This window comes from Amphiura filiformis, chromosome 5 (assembly GCF_039555335.1).
Source record: "Amphiura filiformis chromosome 5, Afil_fr2py, whole genome shotgun sequence".
In the NCBI taxonomy this organism is placed as follows: Eukaryota; Metazoa; Echinodermata; class Ophiuroidea; order Amphilepidida; family Amphiuridae; genus Amphiura; species Amphiura filiformis.
This window is the reverse complement of record NC_092632.1, coordinates 75960487-75980526: the sequence shown is the minus strand read 5'-3', so window position 1 is coordinate 75980526 and position 20040 is coordinate 75960487. Positions and strand designations below refer to the sequence as shown.

Sequence of the window (20040 nt, the reverse complement as noted above, 5' to 3'; positions counted from 1 at the left end):
AATGACAATACAAGTCCATGGAAGCATTACGAGAGAAGCTAATTAAAGTGATTCCAATTACAACATGTACTTACATATAAAATGCACACAAATCTCACTTGATTTCTAAAGACATTTTTTATTTTGAGCTGCAATATTTAGATATTTCTTAAACATAGTACTGATCCTAGTGTCAAGATCAAGTGAGAGGCATTTAGTATATAATAACTTTTAATTAGAAAACATAGAAAACAGCATTTTTGCAATACCATGATCAAAATTAAAGTTACTTGCAAGAGTCAAATTTAGCTATATATTCAATTCCATGTATTTTACCTGTACTGCAATGCAAGTTCTGCAACAAGCCATAGTTCTTCAAAATGAAATTCATCATTTCCCAGAACCGTCACACAAAGTGATGAGTAGAGTACATGGATCTATTTGTGATGTGATCAAGCAAAATCAGTCTCAGTCGGGCATATTCAATTTTCAGTTTTTTACATGATTGTATAAAGCATTTGCAAAGCTACATTTTGCAGAAAAACCCATTGAAATAATGCAATCTTCCATACTTATGTTTCTGGTTAATAAAAATATTATATTGTGTAGATAAGGCACCACAAAGTTACGTTAAGTGTAGCCACATTGCAAGCTGTAAGTCTGGCAAGACTATTCATTGAAAGAATGAAATTATTCTTGATTCCACAACTTTAAAAAATTATCCTGTTTTGCCAAATGAAACATATCTCAATTCTTTAATTGGAACTAACTGACAAAAAAAGTTTTAATTTTTTTGGAAATTGTTGGAAACATTTTCTTCCAATTCCCATCACTTGACATAAGTATCTTAAGATTAGACTAAGATAGTACTCTTAAAAATTAATGTTTTATGTTAATTTTTAGTAAGTAATTGGTTATTTCAAAAATAAAATAGAAAATGTGTTTGCTAAAAATAAGAGTGTATAGGCCAAAGTAGAATACTTTGTATCGACTGATATTAGCCATATAAGCCGTTATAGGCGTGATTGTCACAGCATATAAATAACATCCTAAAAATGCATGTTTTTGGCCTTTATTTCCAAAAATTGTCCAAATATTAAAATTGAACAAAAAAAAAATCCTGTTTAGCCAAATGAAACATATCCCAATTCTCTAATTGGAACTAACTGACAACTGACATCTCAATATGCGCCTTTATGGTTTCTCTACTGGATGTCAATTTGTAACTAAATTCCTTCCCACAAGGTAGCATATTGCATAATAAGTTTACGCGCCTTTAGGGTTTCTCGACCGGATGTCGATTTGTACCTAAATTCCTTCCCACAAGGTATATTGCATAACAATAGATGCAGTTCATATGTTAATCCATCTCTTTTGTTATCCAATACGCATATGGTATTGTGGGAAGGAATTTAGATACAAATCGACGTCTGGGAGGAAACCTATGTCTTGGACAAACGTTTACGCGCCTTTAGGGTTTCTCTACCGGATGTCGATTTGTACCTAAATTCCTTCCCACTAGGTGATACTAGGCATATTGCATAACAATAGATACAGTTCATATGTTAATCCATCTCTTTTGTTATCCAATACGCATATGGTATTGTGGGAAGGAATTTAGATACAAATCGACATCTGGGAGGAAACCCCATGTATTGGACAAAGTTTACGCGCCTTTAGGGTTTCTCTACCGGATGTCGATTTGTACCTAAATTCCTTCCCACAAGGTGATACTAGGCATATTGCATAACAATAGATGCAGTTCATATGTTAATCCATCTCTTTTGTTATCCAATACGCATATGGTATTGTGGGAAGGAATTTAGATACAAATCGACATCTGGGAGGAAACCCCATGTATTGGACAAAGTTTACGCGCCTTTAGGGTTTCTCTACCGGATGTCAATTTGTACCTAAATTCCTTCCCACGAGGTATTGCATAACAATAGATACAGTTCATATGTTAATCCATCTCTTTTGTTATCCAATACGCATATGGTATTGTGGGAAGGAATTGAATACCTGAGTGGAAGAAGGGCCCAACTCCATCAACACTTTTTTTGAGATATTAACAAAAAACACAATATTTGGAAAAGTTTTAAGTGACAGACTGTTTTCATCTTGAGGGACCTTTAGTACTGGTACATGAACATACATTATAACATATGTTGCCATGGCAACGGTACAGGTCTTTTAAAATATGATCAACTCATTTTTGTGAAATGGAGTTTGGCCCTTCCACTCAGGTATTCAATTTAGATACAAATCGACATCTTTAAGGTTTCTCACCCGGATGTCGATTTGTACCTAAATTCATTCCACAAGGTGATACTAGGCATATTGCATGTAACAATAGATGCAGTTCATATGTTAATCCATCTCTTTTGTTATCCAATACGCATATGGTATTGTGGGAAGGAATTTAGGTAAAAATCGACATCTGGGAGGAAACCCATGTATTGGACTAAGTTTATGCGCCTTTAAGGTTTCTCGACCGGATGTCAATTTGTACCTAAATTCCTTCCCACGAGGTATTGCATAACAATAGATACAGTTCATATGTTAATCCATCTCTTTTGTTATCCAATACGCATATGGTATTGTGGGAAGGAATTTAGGTACAAATCGACATTTGGGAGGAAACCCATGTATTAGACTAAGTTTACGCGCCTTTAGAGTTTCTCAACCGGATGTCGATTTGTACCTAAATTCCTTCCCACAAGGTGATACTAGGCATATTGCATAACAATAGATGCAGTTCAGGGGTTAATCCATCTCTTTTGTTATCCAATACGCATATGGTATTGTGGGAAGGAATTTAGATACAAATCGACGTCTGGGAGGAAACCTATGTCTTGGACAAAGTTTACGCGCCTTTAGGGTTTCTCTACCGGATGTCGATTTGTACCTAAATTCCTTCCCACAAGGTGATACTAGGCATATTGCATAACAATAGATGCAGTTCAGAGGTTAATCCATCTCTTTTGTTATCCAATACGCATATGGTATTGTGGGAAGGAATTTAGGTACAGATCAACATCTGGTTGAGAAAGGCTAAAGGTGCATATTGGGCTAAGTTTTATATATAATGGCAAAACAGGATAATATTTTTAATCACAAAAATTAGTGCTGTATTTTCCTGAATTGGAAGTAGAGTTGCTTCACAACATATTAAAAAGTATGTTTGCTGAAACCACATTAATATTTTGGGAAATCTGAATCAATGTGTTTGGTCCATGCATAAAGTCCACCTTTTACATCTCGTATCCTCACTGATAGAGCAGCTAATTTATCTTTAAGAAGCACCACAGCATTCTGGGAGTCATTTCCTCGCCGGCAAACTACAAATACTGCAATACAAAAAAATTCAAAAGGAATTACTTACAACAGAAATATAGCATAGCATTAAAGATGTTACTCTATTAATTGATTTGAAGATGTTTCCACATATAAATGATTTTCAATTTGTATTCAAATGAAACGCCAAATTTATTCCAAAGTCCATTTTTCTATCAGTATAATTGGATAAATACATGAATAATATACCAACTCAAGATCTTTTGAAAACTTTGACAAAGACAACAAGATTCACAAGAACCAGATAATCTCTTAAAGGGGCGTGGTCCACTTTTTTCTTGTTCTGTTCTGTACATTCATACCTATCATTAAAACAATATGGTTCCAAATTTTGGGTTGTATTGCTCCAGCAGTTTTGATATAAATGTGTATAACAATGCCCCATATGACAGTACATTCTCTTCCGGTGTGGTTACCACAATTCACCACATTTTTGTTCACACTATCTAAAAGAAGTATATCTCGGGCATTAAACTTTTACTGGGGTAATGAGAAAAATATGAACTTTCTTTTGATACCACTCAGTTTTGATGATGAAAAAATGGGGGATGAGGCTGTTGATCCGGTCTAGGACTCTTAAATAGAAACTCTGTAAATAATATCTCACCTTGTGTTTTATCCCCTGATGACCTTTGGCTTATCACATGTTGTAGTTTGTCCAATGAAATTTCACTCTCAAGTTCTTTTATTGGTATATCTGTGATAGTATCATTGTGTTAAGGAACAAATAAATCAAATTGATTATTTCTACTGGACAGGGGTCCAGACCACCAAATTTGGTACACCTAGTGAAGTTGAAACTGCATAGCAACAACTTTGGCAAAGATGCAAACGAGACAGTCTTTCTTTTTAGACATGTATTCGTTGACGGGCTTCTATTTCACCAAACAGGGCAACTCCTGTAATCTGGTAAAAATCACCACGGATACGTGGCTTCACCTAAAAAGCCATGGTTAGGGATGGACAGTTGATGGTCTAGATACTTGTTTGTCTATGGTGACACTCGATATATACCAACTGCCCTGTGCAACCGATAAAGTCACTTTCATTGGCAACTGAGAGATTTTTAGCCTATAATATGTGTGCATCTAAAGGTAAAAATACTTGTGTACTGTGTCAATAGTGGCACAGACTTGTCCCATAATTTTGATTGAGAGTTGCTATGACTTTTTAGTTTCAAATCGGTGTACATGTACACATATAGGCAAATTTATACCACTAATACATTCAAGTCCAGCATTGTCTACTTGTCTGTCCAGAAGACATTCACAAATTCAGCGACTGATTTCTCTTGGGCAAACAAGTGGCTTATCCAATAGTATTCGGTCAGTCGGCATGATGTCAATCGCAATAGATCGCTTCATCGCATTTAGTACAGGACCAGCCTGTAGAATCCGTGACCAAATCATAGAACAAAAGTTTGAGAGTCATTTTGGGATCTTTGATTGATTCTGAATAAATTTAGCTTGGGCTCACCTCCTGAAACTTCTGGGCATTCAGGGGAGAGGTCAATCAAGGTCACATGGGGGTCAAATTTTCAGAATGCTCCAATTATGTCAAGTAATATATCAAATTACTCTTGTATGGTCATGAGGATTCCAAAAATGTATAGTTTGTTATGTGTCAGACCTTTCAGGAGGCGCTATAGGCGAAAAAATGTTCATAGGTCAACAACCTTTTGAATTCTGACCATAGTTAACAACGTCCGATTTTGGTGTCTATAATTATATGTTTTTTCTTGCATGAGAAATATAACTCGCACCTTAAAAACTGTACAAGGAACCGATGACCTCCTTATTACAATATGGATGCTTTTGGCAGCCATGTTGCAAAAGAGGGTCATCGGTTCCTTGTATAGTTTTTTAATTTGCTTAGTTGTATTTCTCACGCAAGAAAACATATAATTTACACCAAAATTACCAAAATCAGACGTTGTTAACTATGGTCAAGAATTCAAGGTAGTTGACCTATGAACATTTTTCGTCATAGCGCCCTCCTGAAAGGAATGACACATAACAAACTATACATTTTTGGAATCAAAATCTGACTTGAAGCCACTCAAGCGCCCATAACTCGACCAAATGATATCGTAGAGCGACAAAAGAGGTATCAAAATACGCAGGAGAAAGCTGCGCTTTATATACATTAAATAAATTTTTGCTATATATTTCAGTTCCCGATATATCTGACCATCTATAATCATTTCGATACTTTCTGGGTTGAGTTTATGTAACAAAACATATAATAGATAACAGTAAGCCTCTGAGATAATAATACCGGTCTACTTCACTGGCTAATATAAAGGATACTTATAAACTTTGGTAATCGACAGATGTCAAATTCTACAGGTAACCTGACATCCAGCAGTACACACTTCTCAGCATCATGTTCTATTACTTGTGACAGCTCCTGTACACTGATTCTATCTTCTGCACCTAGGATGTTTAGATTCATACACTGTCAATAGAAAAGTCATTGGAATAAAGTGTAAATTGATTTAGAGAATAAAAGATAGGATTTTGTCTTTTGAGTAGTGGATGCCGGCGCAGCCGGTATCCACTACGATAAAAATATTGGCCACCCCATCCATTATGACACGATATTGGATAGGCAAAAGACAAAATCCTATCTTTTATTCTCATTCTTATTCAGTTTTAATGTAATTTTTGCCTTTTTTCAGAAAAAAAATAAAGTTACTTTTGTGAGGACATCCCCGTTGTTTTAAATGAACAAAACCATCACGAACATCTAACCCGCCGAATTGCGTTCTTAGTTCTCTCATGTGTATTACGCGAACGCATTATCGTGCGATCATTGAGGAGCAACAAGCGTGCCGCCGTTGCATGGCGGCGCGCGTCCTGACTAATATCACTATCAACTATTGTGAGATATTATACACCAGAAAACCAATCAAATTACGTGAATTCTTTACAAGACGCACCCATTGAATAAGAATATTTCATGAAATTAGTGGAGTGGAGTGATGAGTTGGTCAACATGAAGGAATTGAAAAGCAGGATTTGGTACAAACCACAACAATGAATGAGGATTTGCGAGGATTTCATACAAACTTCAACATGAATGAGATGGAGGATTTGGAATATACCACAACATTGAATGAGATTGGGCCAAAACTACCAGGTGGCTTAACCCTAACAGGACCAGGTACTACAAATTACTACTACTTGATATATGCGCTGTTCGTGTGTGCATCCCACTCAGAGCAAACAACTTCTTTCTTTGTTTTCTCTCTTTATTCCCTTCCCGTCGCCAAAAAGCCCTTAGGCGGTTAGGGTTAAGGAAGCTATCTGGATTAGCAGGAGAAGAGACAATATTCTCAATGAATAAAAAAAAGGGGGGGGGGCTACAAATTACATAACATCTTTGATCAACTCATCACCACACCCAATAAGGCAGTCACCACACCCAATAAGGCAGTTTCCCCCCCCCCCCTTCATGGCCGTCGGTTCATTTTAAGCCATCGGTAGACGGAAGACGTTTGTGAAAAAAAAATTGAGTTAACAATAGACAATTTTTTACCCAGGGTGACAGAAAAAAAGGGGAGAATTGAAAAAATGATGAAAAATAGTGAATTATACCTAAAATTTGTTGTGTTTTATGTCAGTACCGCCTATTATTATTTTTTTTTTGCTCTTCACTTTTTCAAACCATGCAAGAAAAGAATTGGGTCAACAAATCACAACTTCCTACGCCACTGACAGTGAGTAGTGGTATGACAGATTATTATAGAAACATCACTGAAAACAAAACATGAGTAAATGTGACCCAATCTGATCCACTCAGGCCAAAGTCAGAAATTTTGAAAATGAGTTACTACCATCTTGCTCAGTACACTGATATTGTGACATTTACATATATTTTTTGCCTATATCTCAGTTTCATTATTGTCGACTATAGCCTGATTGGATCAAATCTGGTTACGAATATAGAATCTTTTACAACTGCATTTGATTTAATGAAACTGTTTCCAAATCATGTTTCAAAACAATCCAGATGAACTTGTTCAAAGATATCACTTTACCTTGTCACTGGCACCTGCCCCACAGAACTCCACATAATTAATGAGTGACGTAACTGTTGGGTTGTTACCGCACGCTGCACACTTAGTTTGCCGTCCTCGTAGCTTTATGGTACGAAATGTCCCATCCAGACCATCAAACACCAACAGCTTTTGACTGTATGAGGCTATATTATATCATTAAGGAAAACACTAATTTGTCATATGTAGCAAGTATTTTTTTGTTTGTTATAGAATGTCCCATGATTTATTGCAGTGGTGTCCACAGGTTTTCAAAGTGGGGCGGGGGTGCACAGGTCTCAGTTCCCAAGAGTATTCAAAAAAAAATATTGGTAACCCCCAAATTTTTCCTCCAACTGGGTGCATTTACCCCAACTGACTGACAAAAGTTGAGGGCATGTCACCCGGCCCCTCCCACCTTTGCATATGCCACTGCTTTATTGCGATTTGGGCACTTCAGGGCCCATAAATTTGATTTATAGTCAGCAACTGGACCAACAAAGCAATGTGTATTTGAAAAATGTTCCCTTGGGTAATGGACTTAGGTATTCAGTTTCGGACACCTGTATCAATTGATGACCCACAAACAAGTCCATCTTTACTTGGGCCTTATGCAATTGTATTCTAGTCATTATAGTATTCCTTTATTTCCAAATTTTGTGCTTTCAACAAATTTATTTTTAGTTACCATGACGATAAGGATACAACCTAAACCAGCTGCTATTTTTAATGCCTCTAAAGCTTGCATACAGCCAATGATTCCAGGAACTGAAAGAAAAGAATAGTTGCAATTAATGGATTAACATTGTGTGGAAAATGCTTAATTATTGCAACTTCTGTAGTTCGATGAACTATTATGCAGAAAACAGAGTTCATTAACATGAGATTCAATTAAGACTGAAAATAATGTAGCCTTAGCCTTTTTCAGTTGAAAATTTGAAATTTTAACATTAATTTGTGTGTGTGTGTGTTGGGGTTGGGGGCACACACTCAATAGTCCACCGTCCTTAAATAGCTTTTAACCAAGCACATCTCCTTCAAGGCAGTTAAGCGAATGCCCTGGTGCCGTGTGTCATTACCGCTCATGCACTGATCAACCACACAATAAGAGGAATCGGGAAGCACTGTAAAAAAACTTGGCAAGTGATGGCAAGAAAGTTTCGCACCATGTACGTCAAAGTTCACTTTTCAAAGGGCGAACTGTTGTTACGAAAACAAAACGGCTGGTAAAAAGTCTACTAAATGACCTCTAAAGGTCAAGTCTTCTGTTTAAAAACAAAATGTCGAAAACATATTGGACTAACTTCACAGCTATATGGTTTTTTACAATATAACAGTAATGGAGAGAAAACTTTTTTTCAGCACAAAATTTTTTGGCAACAAATGACGTCACAGACATAAACAACAATCTCCTAATTAGCATATGGTCGCCATTCCTCCAGCTAGCTCGTCCTGTGATTGGTCCTTTAGTTATCTAGTTTTATTCTATATCGCTGATCTCCCTCAGAATTAGTGAAGAGAAAACCTAAATGCAATGATGACTGTGTAGCCTGAAAACTGAAAGCGAGGATGATTATGTAGCCTGGCTTTGCTAATTCCGGCCTGATTGGAGTTAGCCGAGCCAAAACACTATCAACAGCTGGAAGTGGCCATTTATAAAAAAAAAACTCTATAAAAATGTCATACCACTGCTTCACTACTATAATTATCTAATTCTCACTCATCTGAGCCCACTCAGTATGCACAGATATTTGTATTAAAATGTACAACGAAATGAGCATATGCTATGAAATAAACGTTACCATTTGAGAACTGACCAATCACAGTCTTCAAATACACCCATCACTAGGCTAGGTCAAAGGTAGATAGCAATTAAAAAGTGCGCCTGAGTGTACGCAGTATATGTACGAGCTGTCATGAGTGAGAATTAAATTTCTTGATTACGGTGACTTTTATAGTCCCATCCTTAAATAGCTAATATATATTCAGTAATAACAGCATATATACTTACTGACACCAAGCACGCCTCCTTCAGAACAGTTTGTCACTGTCTCTGCTGGTGGTGGTTTAGGATAGAGACATCTGTAGCAAGGACCGCCTTCATAATTATATACAGTTAACTGCAACATATAAAGAACACAAGGGTTTTAGGGTGCCGTTCACATATTCAATTAAACTTCTGTCAACCATCAATGACTGGAACAAGCTATTAATGCTGATATTGCACGTCGTCAAATCCAAGTTACCGGTAGCTTTCAAAAATAGACTTGTAACTCATCATCTAGGCCCTACAACTAACTTTTTTGTTCAGTGCTGAGCCCATGCATCATTAATGACTCATTGAATCAGAAACAGAGCAACATATTTGAGATTGGATGATTGTGATTATTACCCATTTAATTATAATAAGAACCAGGGAAAGTTGCCACTGGTGCCTTAAGAGTTTTGCCGTATTCATTCATATACCTACCTGCCCTTCAAATCTCAAGGCACTTCCAGACACCAATGGTTTGCCTGATAAAATGCAGGCATCATTGAGTAGATATCGGGTAGCTACATTATCTGTGCAGTCCAACACTATATCATATGTATTATATAGGTTAAGGAACAATATGTTGTATAAGCAGTATCAGGTGAGGTATTACAGGATTATCAGTGATCTGCAGAACAGAAGAACAGCCTAAAATTCACAAAAATGCTGATTTTTGCTTTCTGGCAAAAAGCATAGATTTGCTACTGAAGCAGACAAATGATAGACGTGAAAGTAATCTGATAAAAGATAAAATCTGACATCAAAATGAAGTTGGAATCAAAGTATGTTTCCTCAATGGGCAGGAAAAACTTCCTATGTAAAGTTTCACTGTTACTCACTTGGCAAAATAGCGAACAGTACAAATTGTCAATTGCAGAGGACACAAAAACTGCCTGACTGTTCAAATATGTTATTATAGTTCAAAGTGTGTTTGATGTCCCTGCAAAATGAAAATACCTTCAAATTCAGCTTATTTCTGCTTTGATTAATAGTTTAATTTTCTACATAATTTTGTAATGTTCCCTGTTTTGCCAACTACATTTTGTAAGCAACAGTGAAAATATACATAGGATGTATTCCTGCCTAGCAATGGTTTATACCAGTTAATTACGTATTTTTCTCATTGTGGGAGTGAGGCAGTATAATTCAGTATGATTCAAAAGGGATATACTAGTAGACGCAGTGGATAGCAGTTTGCATTATTTTATGGAGTGGGTTATTTACATGCTTTATGAACTAGAAATACAATATTATGATAAAATCAGCTTACACATAATTCTTGTAAGTTTGTTGGTGCAGTCAAGATTTGTAAGAGGAAATATTTTGTACGGAAAATCTCTTAAAATCCCTTTCACATGCAGTGCCTTCAGGAATTCTTCCTTACCCTATACGCAGTGGCTTAGCTGCCGGGGGGGGGGGGGGCAGGGAGGCAATTGTCCCCCTGGCAAAATTGCCTATTTGGACCCCGCCCCTAGTGCAAGGAAAAAAGAGGAAAAGGAGGAGAAAGAGGAAAAAGAGAGGAGAGAGAGGGAGAGGGGCAGAGAGATGGGAAATCCATACGATATGCAATACCATACGATTATTATCAATAAGCCTGGCAAAAATTGTCTATTTGTGCCCCTGCCCCCCCAAGTGCAGGGAAATTTGGTGGATTTGGGCCCCCGCCCCATACAGGCTTGCCCCCCTCTGGACAAAAATCCCAGCTACGCCGCTGCCTATACGGACAAGAAATAAATGTAAGGATATTTGCTTATGATGTCCAAGGCATTGTCCCTAGTGAGTTGCATATGATAAGGAATACACTCCACTGTTGAGTTCAACCTATGTAAGATAAACGGACAAAGAAAAGGTTACTAATAAAACTTATCAATTGCAGTAAATTTGAGAGAGAAAACTCTATTCTTAAAGGAAATGTCCGGCGATCACAACATTGTCTTATATGTTAAAAAAATAATTATCAAGCACGAATCACATGGTTTTATTTAAAACAAACTCATTTTAACCATAAAAACAGCCATCTCTCAACACGCGATGTTCAAAATTCACACGCCGAAATTGTCTAGAGCAATGACGTCCCAGTAATTCAATGAAGCTTGACGACAAATGAGCACAAATAACCATGATGTCATGGCTCTAGAAAATTTCGGCGCGGGAATTTTGAATATCGCGTGTTGAGAGACGGCTGTTTTTATTCATTTTTATGGTTAATATGAGTTTGTTTTAAATAAAACCATGTGATTCGTGCTTGATAATTTTTTTTCTAACATATAAAACATAATGTTGTGATTGCCGGACATTTCCTTTAAGTATGGTACTTTGTTATATTAATCATATAATAAAATGGTGCTGTCCATGTGAATGTAAAATGTCCTTAAATTTGAAATAAAATGGACTTAAATTTGAAGTAAAGTGTGCTTATATTTGAAGTAAAATGTACTTATACGAGGGGGTATCAAAAAGTTTTAGAAATCGCCCAGAAGTGAAAGAGCTATATCAATGAAATTTTGTCAGTGCAATCACTGGTCCTTATGTACACTATGGTGCAAAAATGGTCTCATAACTATATTTACTTTTTTTACAGGCGACGCTAGATGCTAATAACCTGCTGCCCCAGTTACTGCGCATAAACTGCAAGATTGAGAAAATTGAGGCAAGCAGCGTTATTAAGATCCTGCATTTGAAGGGTTGCAGTGCCTAGACAATCGATGATGAAATGAAAGTTATCTTAATTCGGTGGTGATTGTGATATTGTCACTGTTGCTTTTTGGAAAATGAATTTTTATTTCATCACAGATTTTTTGGGCACTGTAACCTTTAAAATGGAACTTAATCATGCTACATGCCTCAATTTTCTCCATTTTGCTGGTTATGCGGTTACATAGGCAGGTACTGACATCTAGCGCCTGTAAAAAAAGTAAACATTCTTATGAGACCATTTTTGCATCATAGTGTACATAAGGACCAGTGATTGCACTGACAAAATTTCATTGATATAGCTCTTTCACTTCTGGGCGATTTCTAAAACTTTTTGATACCCCCTCGTATATTTGCAGTAAATTGTACTTATATTTGCAATAAAATGTACTTATATTTGAAGTAAAATGTACTTAAATTTGAAAAATAGAGTTATTTTTTTAATTAAATGCACTTTAAATCTAATTTTTAACTCATATCTCAAATACTCTGTAAAAGTCGTTTACATACAGAGATGAAAATCACAATTCAAGCTCAAGCAAACACAATAATTGGTTATGTATGAAACAAAATAACCAAACAACAAAAATGAGCCAGTCAATCATCTATCTTCCATACACAAGGTTACCTCATACCTTTGTATTCCCACAGACATAGAATCCGATTTATGTTGTCCAATGGTCTGTTCTGTGTGAAGAATCTGTCGGTGTAGATTGTCCACTTCTACACTGTCATAATCTACTATACCAATCCTTCCTGAAAAGAAATCAACATTTTTCATATATTTCCATATTTCTTCTGAAAAGAAATCAAAATTTTTCATATATTTCCATATTTCTTAATCATAAACACCTCTACAGAGGTATGTAACACATCACTGTATGTGCAAGGAGATGTATAGAAACTTGAAAATTTTCTACTTTGTGGGTGTGAAATAAAAGCCCATAGTTATTGAAGTTCAAGGCACTTGTCCAATGTCCATTGAAAAACATGTAAAATCATGGCAAATTGCAAAAGTACATATCTCTTGAAAATCAGTGAATGGAAGTGAAGAAATAGACTGACGAATATCGATTTGTGTAGCTGAATCATTTATTCTACTACGATAGCCTCACAGCATGTTCGTTTATTGGCTGAGTGGGTGATTAGGTCCTGATTGGGTATGAGTACGCGCGGTGAATGAATCCCTAAGATTCATATCACAACAGGAAGAAATAAACCCTATACACTTATAATTTCATATCTGTATAATTCATTTCGCATTTTTAACATTTCATGATTTGAATAACAATGTAAGCACGGAACAATAAGCTAAAATATGATACCAAATTTATATACATAGCATCAATACTTTTCAAGATATGGATAATATTGTAAATGATACCTTGGTATATTTGCAAAATTGCTAGTATGAGTTATGAGCTAATTACTTTCCTGCCTTACACAGGATTGAATAGGGATTATCATAGTTCAACTGTCAATTATTGATTAGATAAACCTCTTTTTAATAAGTACTTTCAAGGATTTGAAAGTCCACTCAGTAGCAAGGTCAAAATATACCATGAAATTGAGAATTCCAAAATTTAATTTTTTTATGGGAATGTCATCTTTAAAGGCATATAACTCAAAAACATGCCTGGTGACTTTTTCCGGGTTTGTTGGAGCTGGTCACATATGAGAAATAAACCTGGTACAATTTACTTGAAGGGGAATAATCAGGGTGCAAATATCTGCTATCTACTGAAGATAGCACAGTAATTACATGTATATTAAGGGGGTACTACACCCCTGTGGTAAATTTGTGAACTACTTTTGTATTTTTCTCAAAAAATAATAACACAATGGTAGCAAAAGTTATTTATATTATTGGGGCAAGGAATCCAATTACTACACTGAAATTTCAGTGACTCACGTCAAGCGGTTCAGTATATATGATAGGAAATGAGGTACATCCTAACGGTACCTTATTTTTTATCATAAATAACGAACCGCTTGTCTTGGGTCACTGAAATTACAGTGTAGTAACTGGATTCCTTGCCCCTATAATATGTATAACTTTCATTACCACTGTGTTATTAGTTTTTGAGAAAAATGCAAAAATAGACACAAATTTATCGAGGGGTGTAGTACCCCCTTAAGTAATTTGGAAAAATTGATGTCACCTGAAATTTAATAAGCTGTTTGTTTTACTAAGTAAGCACCAGGTGTACATTCTACATGTATGAAAACCTATACAAGACAACAGATGACTGCATGTATAGCCTATTCCAAACAATCTCTAACAAATATGTAGCCTCTTCAACTAAAATTCAGGAAGTAGACAGTGCAGGTGTTTTTTAAACTCTTTGTTGATCTACAAAATGACGACTGATCAGAATAACAAAATTCCTGTTCCAAAACTCACTTAATGGCCTTACATGTATGTTAAAAAGTGCAATAGCATGAAAAGCTGAACAATTTTTTAAGTTCCGTTTTCTGATCAATTTGATAGCTTATTGTTTTAATATTCTTACCTATGCCAGCTGCAGCGAGATAGATGGCAGATGGACACCCAAGTCCTCCTGCTCCTACAATCAGCACTGAGCTATTAGAGAGATTCAGCTGGCCTGCAATCAAATTAGAAATAGTAGAATAGTTTCACAGTTACCTTTTTGATATCAATGCAAGTCTCTAACCTTTGTTTAGTAACCAGTGCCTTTTTCTTCTTGACTCTTAAAGCAATCATCTTTGTTCCATTGCATTTTTCCCTGTTCATTATATTTGCTGTATAAATTGTTTTCATGATGTTTTACTGCTCTCCTGCAGCAGGTAGGCCTATTCTCAATTCAGGCCTGTTCATTCCTTGATGTCCATGATATATACCATATCTTGTCTTCCATCAGATCTGTTTCAGAAATAGTTTTCAAAAAATCATTCCCCATTCTCGCTACATGTCCAAACCATTCAGAGCTTTAATTTATCTGTTCCATACTCCCTGTGTCCCCACCATCCCCCACAATTTGCCAAAATGGCCCATTTTTTGTTCTTTTCAGCCACTTTTTGACAATTCAGGCCGCTTGCCCCCCCCCATTTCAAGCGGATTGGCGCAAATGGCCAGAGTAATGGTGGAAGGCAAAGTTGGCCGGTCTGTTGTTTGTCTTGGATCGTCTGACATGAATGCACCTGTACATGCACACAAATCTTACCTTTGACCCCAATTTCAGGTAGTATAAGCTGTCTGCTGTATCTTGCGATATCTTTGTTTGTCAGCTTGGATGTAACCTTCATTGGATTCAGGTGAGTAGTCTCACTCTTCTCTCCATTGTCTTGTAACTAGAATTTAATAGCAAAACAGCTACACAATTTTGTTTGTTTGCATTACGTTTTGTTACCTGGAGAGATTTAATCATGTCTCATCTTTTTCAACCAAATCGATGGTAATAACTCTTGTAGTGAGGGATCACTTGTAGTGAGGGATCAACGTTTAACCACAAATTGCTTCAGGCAAAACTCACTTCCTGGGAACTAAATACCACACAAGGTCATTTTTATGTAACTCATTGACCCATTTGTGTTATATACTGCCTCTAGCTATAATGACATCCTTGTGATCTGGTCAACTCATTGACAGATATGAACCTCAGGAGGGAATTCAATTTTTGATCAATTCTTTCCAGGTAGTGAAACGTAATGTGTGGGAGAAGAAACTAGCCTGTAGCACAGTATACTATAACATCATCACACAAAAGATTCATAGAAGCAGGGACTGCCTTTCATGCCTTTTGAGGAGAGCGAGAGCAATGGCTATCTACTGCTCTCCTTAAGGGTGTACTACACCCCTGGCCAATTTTGTGCCTATTTTTGCATTTTTCTCAAAAATTATAGCACATTGGTGACAAGTAAGATATGTTATAGGGGCACGGACTACAACTACTGCACTGAAAATTCAGGAACTCAAGCCAAGTAGTTATTGATTTATTGATCAAATATTGGTTTTCCCTCATTTTTTACTGTAACTCCACAACTGTTGTCTGTGCTGAAATAAAAAATTTCAATGCAGTAGTTGTAGTCCTTGCCCCTATAATATACCTTACTTGTCATCAATGCTCTATAATTTTTGAGAAAAATGCAAAATATGCACAAAATTAGGCAGGGATGTAGTACCCCCTTAAATCTGATATAGGAGAGTGATATTTAGCTCTCCTTAGTTGACCATTCTCTCCTTACATTTTATTGCAAATGCTCTAAACAGCTCTCCTTGAAGGCTCCACAAGAGCTATTTAATGCTCTTACAAAAGACAGTCCCTGTAGAAAATAGATGCATTTTGTAGGATTGTAGATTAAATAATTAAACATTTTGCTAGGCAAATCCAATAAAAAGAAACTCACTACTTTAGCTTTCGCCATCTGGGCTGATGGCTTGATCACAAGTGTCTTGGTCCACTGCTTTTCCCACGAAACGGCTTGTTGACATTTCCCGGAAGTGATGTTGTTTTTGATTTGAGCAGACACTTGTGACCAAGCCATCAGCCCAGATGGACCAAGACACTTGTGATCAAGCCATCAGCCCAGATGGTGAAAGCTAAAGTAGTGAGTTACCCCGGTACTTTTTATTGGATTTGCCTAGCAAAATGTTTAATTATAAAGTTATTTGTCCCTGTAGAAGTAAAGCTTTTTATACCCAAGAACCCTTACAGCATGGAACAAACTATCACTAGCCATCATCAATAAACCCACACTGTCATAGTCAAGATGTTCAACCTCCATAACTTCAGTTTCCCACGCGTTTGAATGGGAATATTTTTTGCCTACTTTCCACCTGTTTGGGGGCTATTTCTTCAATATTTTGACAAATTGACATCAAATGTTCTATTCTATATTGTTTGGTAATAATGTATTTTGCCACTAGTATACGTCCAAACTTGTACTTTTGTGTTTTTGATCGCAAAGAAAAGATATTTTTATTCCCGATTCAAATTCTGAACCCTTCACAAGGGTGCAGATTCGGCAGAACTTTGACGATAATTTTGCCTTTTTGTACACTAAAATGCATTCGATCCTTAATTTTGTTTCAACTGAGTCTTAAAGTGGAAGCCCATGCACTTTTGGTTCAAGTTCCTTAGGGAATTAGTGAAGGTTAAAATTTATCCATGTAAATTCTGTTCTGTCTGTCATCAAAGTAACAGGTGTAAGAAAGTTCTTCTGTGGTGAACTGGCCAAGCGGGGCTTGGTGTTTAAATTAGCAAGCACAATAAGGTGGGTATTAATTTTATATACCGTTGAATTCGAACCCTGCCGTTGACCAAATTTTGAAGAAATTTTTCAAATATCTGCATGACCTGCGCAACTCATTAAGTGTGTATTTCCCATAGACAGACAAAATGGCGCGAGCCAGTCTTTAATGTACATAGGTACGGTGTATATAGGACTGGTGAGCGAGTCTAATAATTCCAGGTTATTTACTTCCAGGTGGATAACGTACATGTGTGTAAGTGACAGCGCATATCGTGAAACTATATTGTACGGTATGTGTAACCAAGGTCATGAGGAGTAAATGCTATGTGTAGAATGTGTTACGGCGCTTGATCCATAAGGGGCTGTGCAATAATTATGAGCTGGGGGGGGCAAAAAATATTTGGTGAGCCGAAAGGGGGGAAGCAATTTTTGGCAAGCTGAGGCAATTGAATTTTGGCACACATTCTTGGGGCGCCTTTTAAATAAAGCGCTCTGAAAAGGCTTAGGAAAACCGTACGGAAACGCTTAAATGCAAATTTTCCTGCTCGCTGCTTTCCCAACATGTATATAGAACATTAAAGGTTTGCAAATTGGGATCCTAAAAATTTGGCATGTGCAAGGGGGAGCAAAGACTTTTTGGTGGGCTGCAAGGGGGGGCAAGTGCATGATTTTTGGCGAGCCGTTTGGAAATTTTACCACCCCACCCCCCGGGAACTCGTTATTATTGCACAGCCCCTAATTATTGCATGATTGTGAATTTTCAATTTATCATAACTTTCTTTGCTGTCACATGACACATGTTTTAACAAATCACAGCGTGAGTGTGCTTGATTTTGCATAAAGATTCATGGATTTAAATAGTAATTATAATCAAATTAAGTAATTCTTGGCCAAATTGGAATATGCGCGTTGCGTCCATGTAGTGTACTAAGCCGCAAGCGTGTACGCAGTGTAAGGCGCGTGTATACTTTCTTCTGTACCGCGCTATATTCGCGTGTGTTTATCGCGGTATAGCGTTCACAGTGTTCCAGTTTGGCCAAGAATTACCTAATTTGGTTATAGCTAATAATATGGTGCAGCTTTTAAATAATCATGATAATGATCATGAATGAATGCATGCCATTGCATTGGCTTGCATTAGACTGCCTAACTGGCCTGTATCTCGTTTCGGCCAAAGTACGTCTGTAATACATACCTGTTTTTAATGACTTTGCAACAATGTTTCTATTGTCAGCAATAACAGCTTGCATTCACACTTTTGAGTTTATATGGTGAATTTACGTACACATCATAAATAAGTGAAATCAGAATATCCTGAAACCAAATTTGTAGGTAACAAATTCAACGACACTGACCTTCGCAACAGCTAATGTTTTCATGTAAACATTTTCAAACGTCATTAGACATTACAGCCTACGTTTAGCGTATCCTACTATCAGATCGTTGAAACATGCGAAACCTCAATCCCTTGCTTCACCTTCACGAATTCACTCACCTTCTATACACCACCAGTTGAAATAAAACCGAAACATCCCGTGTTATTCCTCAAAACTACATGGCCTTCATTAATAAAAATTGAAATCCTAGTAGAAATCCGTTATCCAATGGTTCCATATAAAAGCGTCACGAATAATTTTTCTGAAGATTGTAGATACCTGACGCGTGTCAAAATGGCGGACGCGTGAGCATCCCCCAGCTTTATGCGTGTGTACCCAGGTCTATGTCTCGTGACAAACAGTCAAGGATGATTGACAGCGCCGCCTGTCAGCTGTCAGCCATTAATATAATGCCTCCGCAGCTGAGCGTTGCGCTGTCAATCATCTTATTGACTTTGTCACGAGACATACTTTGACCTGGGTACACTCACGCTGTCCTCAGTTTTAGGATGCGATCATCAGGCCGCCATTTTGTGTACGAGATCTATCTTCAGAAAAATTACTTTTGGTGACGCTTTTATCAAACAATTTTCGATAACGGATTTCTACTAGGATTTCCAATTTTTATTAATGAAGGTATGTAGTTTTGAGGAATAACACAGGCATGTTTCGGACATTTTTTCAACTGGTGGTGTAGGAAAATGAGTGAATTCGTCAATGTAGGCAAAAGGTTGAGGTTTCGCATTTTTCAACTTTGATAAACTGTTAGTTAGGATACGCTAAAAAGTAGGCTACCATTAATGACGCTGTTTTGGTGTAAATGTTAGCTGTTTTGAAAAGTGTCGTTGAATTGCGACCAAATTCCTTTGCAGGATATTCTGATTTGTACACTTATTTATGATGTATTGGTACATGAAAATTCACCATATAAACTCAAAAGTGTGAATGCAAGCTGTTATTGCTGACAATAGAAACATTGTTGCAAAGTCATTAAAAACAGGTATGTATTACAGACGTACTTTGGCCGAAACGAGATACAGGCCAGTTAGGCAGCATAGGCTTGCATGTGATGATTCAATAAGCTTAAACTTGACTTTGTCATTCATTGACATTCACATTGTCATTGATTTTCCGTTAAAATAAATTCACCTCGTATTTGTGCAACTTTTTCTTCACCATCTGAAGTTCTCGCTTTGTACTTTGAAGTTCTTCTTCCAATTTCCGAACGATTTCATCATGACGTTGTTCTGCAGCCATCATACATGCACACACACGTGAATGGTGAATGCTGCTGTTTTGTTTTGGTCGGTAAATAAAAGTTCGTTGACCCTAAACAAAACAATTATATC

At 36.8% G+C, this 20040-nt stretch overlaps 1 protein-coding gene across 1 annotated transcript; it reads right to left on the bottom strand.

The window, feature by feature from the left end:
* Nucleotides 1-3088: 3088 nt before the first annotated feature.
* LOC140153740 (adenylyltransferase and sulfurtransferase MOCS3-like) lies at nucleotides 3089-19969 on the bottom strand. Its single transcript, XM_072176571.1, has 12 exons — nucleotides 19841-19969; nucleotides 15287-15413; nucleotides 14615-14707; nucleotides 12737-12857; nucleotides 11154-11228; nucleotides 9846-9963; nucleotides 9387-9495; nucleotides 8081-8143; nucleotides 7379-7542; nucleotides 5646-5793; nucleotides 3944-4033; nucleotides 3089-3329 (listed from the first exon to the last, which is right to left on the bottom strand). The coding sequence occupies exons 1-12, from the start codon at nucleotides 19949-19951 to the stop codon at nucleotides 3178-3180; spliced, it is 1371 nt and encodes a 456-aa protein (XP_072032672.1). The 5' UTR covers nucleotides 19952-19969; the 3' UTR covers nucleotides 3089-3177.
* Nucleotides 19970-20040: the final 71 nt, after the last annotated feature.

Bases quoted from the DNA above. Each gene is read 5' to 3' on its own strand.
- LOC140153740 (XM_072176571.1), bottom strand. From the start codon at position 19,951: ATGATGGCTGCAGAACAACGTCATGATGAAATCGTTCGGAAATTGGAA. The intron at 14,708-15,286 runs GTAAGATTTGTG...ATTTGATTGCAG, and splicing joins ACCTGAAATTGGGGTCAAAG to GCCAGCTGAATCTCTCTAAT. The intron at 11,229-12,736 runs GTATGAGGTAAC...TATCTTACATAG, and splicing joins ATGTCTGTGGGAATACAAAG to GTTGAACTCAACAGTGGAGT.